At 39.2% G+C, this 9,247-nt stretch overlaps 1 protein-coding gene across 1 annotated transcript; it reads right to left on the reverse strand.

The window, feature by feature from the left end:
• Positions 1-317: 317 nt before the first annotated feature.
• On the reverse strand, positions 318-5,485 carry LOC129372015 (eosinophil peroxidase-like). The gene is given in 16 exon segments (XM_055048976.1): positions 318-992; positions 1,113-1,139; positions 1,537-1,563; positions 1,657-1,856; positions 1,958-2,195; positions 2,305-2,475; positions 2,558-2,816; positions 3,033-3,193; positions 3,318-3,678; positions 3,769-3,975; positions 4,061-4,190; positions 4,344-4,476; positions 4,564-4,739; positions 4,847-4,934; positions 5,158-5,226; positions 5,366-5,485. Coding segments are annotated over 16 exon segments (2,787 nt in total). The 5' UTR covers positions 5,475-5,485; the 3' UTR covers positions 318-561.
• Between the last annotated feature and the right edge of the window lie 3,762 nt (positions 5,486-9,247).

Genomic DNA, 9,247 nt, shown 5'->3' on the forward strand with positions numbered 1-9,247 from the left:
ATAAAGTAATCCATCGGTTTACATCAATGATCTTTTTCAAATTTTTCTTCTCTGGAATTTCCAATTTGACCTGGAAATAATGTTATACCTAGTATGACTGAACAATAATATTAACCAAGTGTTTCAGCTACAATCTTGTTTTAAATGTGTTACATGTGAAAAACTAAATGGTTTTCTGTATAAAATATCAGTTACATCCATGTTCATGGAATATTTCATCCGTTCATTCAGAATCAATGTATTCATCTCTATAAGATACCTGCCCTAAGCTTTGTTGTGGATCACTTCAAATCTCTCAGAAATAAACAAGGTACACATAATGCAGAAACACATTTTATTCACTTATTTCTGTTACAATTTAGTGCATCCTTCATTCACAATAGGAAAGTGCTGCTGTTCATTATCAATCCTTTCTTAATAATCATCACATAGGTTCACAGTATAATAAAGAATAGTGAGGGGGGAAAGTAGAAAAATTTATTGCTTCAGTTTCACTCAGTTTTTTTTTACTTCTTAATTTTACGTGGTTTAAAAGGAAAGAGCAAATTGGACCGGTATCTACTAATCGGTGAACAGCAGATGACCAGAGAAGAAGCTGTCACTGGTCAATCCGTTGCCGCCATTGTTAGCCACCAGCCACACCTTGTCTCCCTTCGCAAGCTTGATGAAGGTGCTGCCACTGGCTGTGACGTAGCCGCTCTGGCGGGTGGTGAATGAGTGCAGAACCAGGGCTCCGTTGCGGAGCAGATTCAAGCTGCCTGCACTATCATAGATGGTGCAGTGGAACTCAAACTCATAGACGCCTGGGTGCTCACAGGTGAAAAAGCCGGTCTTGGGGTTATAGCTGTTCTGTCCATTGTAGATGACATCTTGGAAGCTAATGGGGGTACCAGCGCTGGGGTTGTTGTTACCAAGGCGCACAGAGAAAGCTACATGCTCTGCTGCGCCTGACGGTCCAGGAGGTCCAGGGGGTCCTGGCGGACCTCTTGGTCCTGTACACAAAATTATATGAACAGTGTTACATGCAAGAACATTGATTTTAAAGTTTTGTAAAATGTTACTTGTTCTATATCAGTTAGAGAGTCTTTAATTACTAAAAGACATTTTAGTACCTTGTGGTCCGGGGGGTCCAGGTTGACCTTTTGAGAGAATAAAAATGTTTTAGGAAGGGGGGTTTCTTGAAATAACTGCAATGTGAATGTCAAATCAATAAAAAAATTTTTTAAATAAACTACCCAACTACTCATTTGAAAGAAAAAACAGTTTATATATAACTGGATCTCCTGAATCCCCATGAGATTATTATTGGAGAGAGAATAAAGAGACATTCAAGTAAAAGTTAGTCACACAAATACTGAACTTGAGACATGAACATTAAATGGCTGTGTACTGCAGCCAAGTACACAGTCATTTTAAAGGCACCATAGCACCTTTAAAATGGCTGCATGAATAAATGATTTAAAATCATGCCTACGTCACCGTTTTAAAGTGACATAGCACCAATAGCAATTATATCAAAGGAAGTGAACAATTTACCTCTTGGTGGTTGTGGCTGTTCTGGACCTTTAGCAGAAGGAAAGAAATCCATAATTGGCATCGTATGTGAACATTTTCATTGTTAACACTTGTTGATGGAACATCAAAATGTGAACATACCGCCCTCCTTCCATGGACTGAGATCAAACGCAGGGATGTCGTCACACTGGGTGTATCCAGAGCCTCGGGGTCTGTACTGGAAAGGCTTCACAGGAACTTCAGTGATTCCAGTGTTGTCACAGATGATTCTGGCAAGAGATGTGTCCCTAATTGCCAGCCTCTGAGCCTCAGTGAAAACACCTTTGTTCTCCCACCAAAACCTAAAACAAAACATATTTTTAAAATTTAGGTTCTGTGAATTAAAAACATTAACAATGCAATGATTGCTAAATCATTTAATGTTTAATGATTGTCTTCTCACCTGTCTCCCTCACGGATGTTCTGGAACTGAGTGGCAATCAGGCAGGCAAACAGAGGTCCCACTCTTCCTCCACTGACAAATGGCTCAGCCACTCCTGCCAGCCATGGATCGATGTTGTCAGGTGTACCGTACAGATCCAGCAGTTGTCGGGCCAAGACAGTGTTGTTGAGAACGACAGCTAACTCATTTAGGGTCCTTGGTTGTGACAGGCCACAGAACTTTCGCCATCTGTTGTAGCCTGAACCAAGAAGACACAGTCTAAGTTGATGTATGAACTGTAGAAACTACTAACGCCTGGTGCGTTGAAGGGAGGAATTACAAAAACAAACATCAATATTAATAAATACCAGGGAGTCCGTGGTCTCTTCCTCTCTGCATGTTAAGAGCTCCCAGATCCAGAGCCAACTTTACAGAGAATTTAAACAGTCTTTCCCTCAGCTCCTCATGCATCATGTGGTTCTGAGTGTTCAGTTTGGCTTGACGACCAACCAACCCTCTCAAGATCGGGTCCAATCCACCTGAAGAGACAATAGAAACATTTAGATTTGATCATAAAGTTAAACTGCTTCCTTTTGGAGAAATTAAGAGTTTGGTGAGTACCTTCAAAGAGGATCCTCCAAGGGGTAAACATGGTTCTGTGAATCAGCTCGCTGGGATAATCGGGATGATTCTGGTAATTCTCATCAAGACGGAAAATGAAGGGCTGAACCATCAGATGAGCGAATCGGTAGGCAGCTGTGGCAAACACGTTGGCAATGCTGGGATCAATCTTTTCATCATAACCAGGATATGTGGACAACTTCTTTGATATGGTCTCTGGTCCAACAATGTGAAGGAGATAGTCCCTGTAAGTGATAACCTTTGATGGAAAAGAGAGAAATATTAAATCCAAAGATATTCCACTCAGTAGCTGTAAGGCACTTGATATCTTAACTTGTTTGGGGATTTAATATGTCCCTTTATTACATTTTCAGAAAAAACAAGGGCATAAAATCACACATATCTGTCTTTTCTCTATTTTATGTGATTTTAAACTTTGTTTTTCAAGTTGTGCTCCTCTTCCTGTCTCTCTTACCTGCATGTATCCTCCCATAATCTTGCGGGCTTCCTGGTAGAGCCTCTCTCCGTCCCACTGTGGGTTGAGCTGAGCAAGGGCACGGGCCAAGCGATTGTGCTCTCTCACCATCAGAGTGTGCAAAGAAGCCAGTGCGATGTTTTCATTGGCACGGTCGTCACCTAAAAAGTCGCATTAAACCAAATGACTAATGACTAATGACAATAACTTCCAGACCAGACAAGTCATGAAACATGCTTTGATCTTACCGATAGAAATAAGTTGCTTATTTTTACAGAGACTCACCAGCAAAGAAGCACAGCACTTCCTCAGCACTGTAATTACCGGTCATCTTTTGCCTTGTGGCACACATGTTGGCCCCCATGGTGGTGAATGGCAGGAGGTCACGGCCTTTGTCTTTATGGGCTTCATTTACCCTCAGCAATCCCTGATTGGTAGTGAGGTTTCGGAGACTGCGAGCTTTGCTGTCATCAGAACCATAGACCTGACCCACATCGATGAAGGCCGTCAGAATGTTCATCTGCTGGCGGACAGTGGATGATCCAAAGATGTGTCCAGGGTCACCAGAACCACAAGTTGGAGCGGAGCGGGAGAATGGCATGCACTCTTCAGAGTGAGGCTCAATCCGCGTATCATTTGAGGGAAACTGTTTAGAGGACAGGAGACATTTAGACTTTAATGTTCCAGATGTGTTTTATCTTTTGCTAATGTAATGCTTTAATGTTTTAACACAGACCTTTATGGGGAAGCATGGCTCTGTGTTGCCACAGGTCTTTTCACAATCAATGCCATCATTAAATGACCTGATGGAGGGAGAGTGAGGGGTGAAAGTCAGGTCATGGTCTGTCCACTGGGCAAAGATTGTCACCAGGTGGGTGTAGAGGGGGTCACTGTCCACTTCAGAGTTAGCTGTTGCCAAGATACGGTTGGACACTTCTCTCACCTGAGGGAGAAATGGAGACGAAGATAACAAGTGCTGTCATCTGGATGTCATTAAGGGGAGAAGAAGATGTACTCCATATGCTTACCAAGGGAAGAAGTTGATTGTTGACTCTCAAGTCACGAGTCTAGCCTTTAGGAGAACTGATGCCATCTTCATACTCAGCAGGCAGCCAGCGGAGGAATGGGATGTTGGAGGCGCCCCAGCGAGGGTTTTTACTATAAGTGACAACAAGTTTGACATAGTTTTGAAATGTTACAAATTATTTTGAATGATAGTTGCTGCTGTTTTAGTATTTGGCTTATATCTAACTTTTAGTTCTGGCTATTGGTGACATTAAGTAAACAACTGTTAATGAATATTTCCCTTACAGGTTGTTGCAAATGCTGTTTGCCATGCGATACTTGTTGACATTGGGAAGATCCAGGCAATAAATGTTTCTGACTTGAGCAGCGCAGCCTGTCAGTTTGGCAATCACTTCCAGATCACCCTGAGAGATAAGGTCTAAACAAAGCATAAGAAAAGCAAATCTTAGCTGTGTGACGCCAAGCCATGCAAGCAAGCCTTAAAGAGATACATTCAGATTCATACCTGTCGCATTGATGGAGCGTTTGTGACGTTTGGACAGTTGGTGGTTAATCACATCCATAGTGTTGGCCATGTAGTCTGCAGCGCGCACCGCCTCTCTGGATGGTCCATTGGGCTGCTTCAGCAGTCTCAGGATGTCTGCAGGGCTTGCTGCATTTCTCCTCACCCGGTCAAGGCTCCTGTGTTGTTTAAATAGTTCAGGTATTTATTCAAATATTTTGTGATGATTAGTCAGTTCAACATTGAGCAGCAAAAGAAAAGAAGAGGAGCAGGGTTTCACACTCACACTTGACGGGAGTATGTATAGGCTGCATCCACATTGGTTTTCGCCTTATTCACACATTTTTCAATGAAGCTTTGGCTCAAATGGCATTCTGAATGCAAACAGAATCAGTTTCCTTAGTTTCTTTTTTAACCTTGCTATGGAATAGAAAAATCTTTCATCGTCCTAAATGAGGAAATCCAGTTATATTGGTCATTTCATATATATAAAAGGATTTTCCTTTGAACCAAAAAAATGGATACTCTAAAGTTTTACTTCAGTAATAAATTTGTTTTCAATTCTTTATATGACATTAAAAGAAGAAAACTACTCACTGGCATCCACTTGGCATTGCAAGCCGAGGGTTAGACCAAAAGCCAATAGGCAGAGAAACTTATTCATCTCTAAAAGAAAAAAGAAATATTCTCATCACATTACAAATTGGAGTGAAAACATATTTTCCAATTTTGTAGAGAAAAACATGTATATTTTCCACATTTATTATAAAGCTGGCTGAGAAATGTTAAGAATGAATAAGATCACCTGTTATGAATCTGGGCCTCAACTCCACAGCTGTCTGTCTGCCACCAAATTGGACTTCCAGCCGTGCAAGAAGCCACTGATGTTTACAGTCAATATCCTTCTTTTTCATACTCTCTGGGCGTGTCGTTTCACACAGCAATTCATGCTGGTAATCCTGCCAAACTTAGACAAAGACTTAATTTAGTCCTTCCTTCTTCCTGGTTTTCAGCATCCCGGCAACGTCATCATTAAGTAAATATATACCTGTCAACACATATGCTTTTGACTTTGGCTTTTTTTGTTTGTTTAAAAGATACCATCAGCATGCATTTACATGTAGCAGCAAATAGTCTTTGAAAATGCAAGAGCAAAAAAAGGTTCTGAAGAATCTGATATGGTTCTGGTCATTCATTTTTCTGTTCATGCAGTTTATCATAAAGAGAATGTTAAACTGCAGATATGCAAAGTGATGCCACCACTTTGCATATCTGCAGAAAATGACTTGTTGGTTTCCATCCAGATCATTTTAGTGTCTGACTATTCCTTTTTTCACATTTTGTCCCTGTACCAATGCCTGCAGGGAGTGACGTGGAAGTTAAATAGGAGGATTAAAAGACGAAATGGTTGAAAAGCAACTTCTTGGTGATAAAACATTCTCTCAGGAGCTTTGGTTGTTTTTTTGTTTTTTTTCCTGGGTTTTCCTCATTGTATTTATTTTTTCAAAACTAAATCTATTAAAAAACTTTTGGTTTTGCCATTGCCTCGAGTTATATGTATATGTATACATGCTTTTAATTTACATATATATCCGGAGTAACATTACAATTTAGGTGTAAGCATCTATAGCTCCGGGAAAGCAAATACCATTATACAATGAGTTACTGGCAGGAAAAAGATCCTCATTCCTTATGATAAAGAATGTTGCGGGTGAAAGGTGTGTCTAAAAGATTCCCAAGATTTCTTTTTCAGGACAAAGAAAAACAACTCAGTCATTATTCTTCTGCTGTTTTTTCCACTCATGTCCATTATAGATTGTGATAATCAACTTCTCAATTTTTTAAAATTAATTGTACCATTTAAAGCTCTACTGCTAGGGATGAAGGTGGAAAAGAAAACAAGTGACTGGAGTAAAGATGATGGTTATTTCTGCTTGCCCTCGGGGTATTGAATACATTTCATTTGTAAAGTGTAAACATCAAGTGTTTCTTGTACCTGAGTTTTAAGACTTGCTTGACAGAAAGGGTTGTTTCTGTTCCTCCTCATTAATTAGCTTTAAAAAGGAAAACCTTATCAGGTATGTTTTGGTCTTATTTGGCCTAAAAAGAGTCACAGATTGTAGAAACCTGGCCTAGATGTTGATGACGATTATAGGAGTAGAATGGATTACTTCAGACAGTAGGTGATGTTAAAAAGAAATGCATCAAAGCTAAACCTTAAAGATATGTTCTTACTTTTCTATCGTACAACTCATGTAAATACAATATATATTACCCATGGACACCTTATTTTCTGTCACAAACCCCATGGAAAAATATATTTCTTGCTTTGCTTGTTGACAGATGTAAAGAAAAAATCTTTAGAACCATATTTTCATGTGAAGCAGTTTCTGTAATACAAATAAATACCAGTTACAGAAGTCAGCTACTTGTTTTCGACCTATCAATTAATTGCTCTCTATCATAAGTCATAGATCAAATCCTCCTCTCACATAGAGATGAGAGAGAGGTTTTTCTCAGAGCTAAAGTTGGAGTTGATGAGAGTTCATGGGCTGGGCCAACTTGTATTTATTTAGAAAGGAATGAGCCTTGTGATGAAATGATTGCCAGCAAGTCATTTCAAAGCAAACCATAAAAAAATGAGGAAAACAGAGGAATGGGGAAACAGATCAGCTTTTGTAAGTTGTATGAGTTTTGCTCTCATATAAAAAACATGCATATAAACATAACTTTAAGGAGGACTATCAGTCAGTATTATTATTATCAACTCTAATACAGTGCATCAATGTATTATCAGTGGCCATAAAGTGCATAATCATTGTGTCTGTCATACATGGGTTGTATCAACCTTCCGGACCGCTCAGGTCCTCTGGTTCTGGTCTGTTCTGTATCTGCAGAAGCAGAACAGAACAGAACAAAGCACTGAGGAGCACTATTCACCTTCTGTGCACCATAAATCTGGAATAAACTTCCAGAAAACTGCAAAACAGCTGAAACACAGAGAGCCTTTAAACCAAGACTAAAAACCCACCTGTATTGCTTTTGAAACATAATCAATGAAGCATTAATCAATAATTTGATGTGTAACAATTGTACTTGACAAAATGTAATGTTTCACTTGTTGACTGTGTCTTGACTGTATTTTTGTGTTTTTATGATGTGAAGCACTTTGAAATGCCTTGTGGAAGGTTTTATACAAATACATTTTAATTTGATTTGCTTTGAAACAAATGTTGCATTCCCCATGTCAAGCCACTACAGAAAATGTTTAAGGCTTCTGCCCTGGCCATTTCTATAATCATATAGAACGGGTTCAGAATCCTGTCTAAGATTAAAGTAAATTCTGCATTTCATTTCAAAGAGTCTGGAGGAAGACTCTTTGACTCCACATTGCTTCACACCCGGTGTGATGTTTCCACAGTCAGTGGTGGTTTTGGGTGCCATGTCATCTGCTGGTGTTGTGCCACCATATTTTCTGAGTTCCACTGTCAATGCATCCATCCACCAGGAGATTGAAGAGCATTCATGCTTCCTTTTGCTGACAAGCTGTCTGGAGATGCTGATTTTAATTTCCAACAGGACTTGCTCACACTGTCAAAGTTACCAAAAGCTGGTTTGATTGGCCAGAAACGCCTTTGACGTAAACACCATTGAAATGTATGAATTGTTGCCAAGAGGAAGATAAGAAACATCAGACCCAACAAGGCAGATGACCTGAAGGCAGCTTTCAAAGCACTCTGGACGCCATTATACCTTCGCAGGGCCACAAGTCAATCGCCTCTATGTCATGGCGCACTGATGCAGTAATTCATGCAAGAGGAGGCCCAACCAAGGACAGAGTGAATAGAAATGTACATACGTTTGTATTCACTATGGTGCTTAAATGTATGTTTTTGATTGGCTTAATGTGATATTCTGATTTTCTGAGACACTTGATGCTGGGTTTTCTTTATTTGTAATCCATAATTATATGGGCTGCAAAAATTAAAAGCTTAAAATATGTTATTGTTTGTGAAAAGAATCTTTATAAAATGACAGTCGCGGTTTCAAGAAATATTGCACTTTTACACAATATTCTATTTTTTTAGATATACTGGAAGTGTTGTTACTTTGTCTACTGGGAGTCTGCGGAGTTTGGAAAGCTAATGTCCATATTTTTCATATACCCAAATAACGCTAATTTCAAAAACACTGGTAAAGTTATTTTTTCATAATAAATGTGGATGATTAAGCTTACGTAATGAAAAATCTAGGATTATTAACAGTGATTTATTGATTGATTGATTGATTGATTGATTGATTGATTGATTGATTGATTGATTGATTGATTGATTGATTGGTTGGTTGGTTGGTTGGTTGGTTGGTTGGTTGGTTGGTTGGTTGGTTGGTTGGTTGGTTGGTTGGTTGATTGATTGATTGATTGATTGATTGATTGATTGATTGATTGATTGATTGATTGATTGATTGATTGATTGATTGATTGATTGATTGATTAAGACACAGTGATTTTTTTCACTGTGATTCAGTAGACTGGAATGCTGCTCTGCCACACAGATCTACTTACTGGCAACATGACAAAGTTCACTCAGCAGGCAGAACATAACAAAAAAGAAACTACAAGTAAACTGTATTCATAAGAGTTTTCTTTTTAAGTGGTTGACCACATGGCATGCAACTTATGGCTGTG

Source organism: Poeciliopsis prolifica, unplaced genomic scaffold, assembly GCF_027474105.1.
Source record: "Poeciliopsis prolifica strain line A6 unplaced genomic scaffold, Auburn_PproV2 SCAFFOLD028, whole genome shotgun sequence".
In the NCBI taxonomy this organism is placed as follows: domain Eukaryota; kingdom Metazoa; phylum Chordata; class Actinopteri; order Cyprinodontiformes; family Poeciliidae; genus Poeciliopsis; species Poeciliopsis prolifica.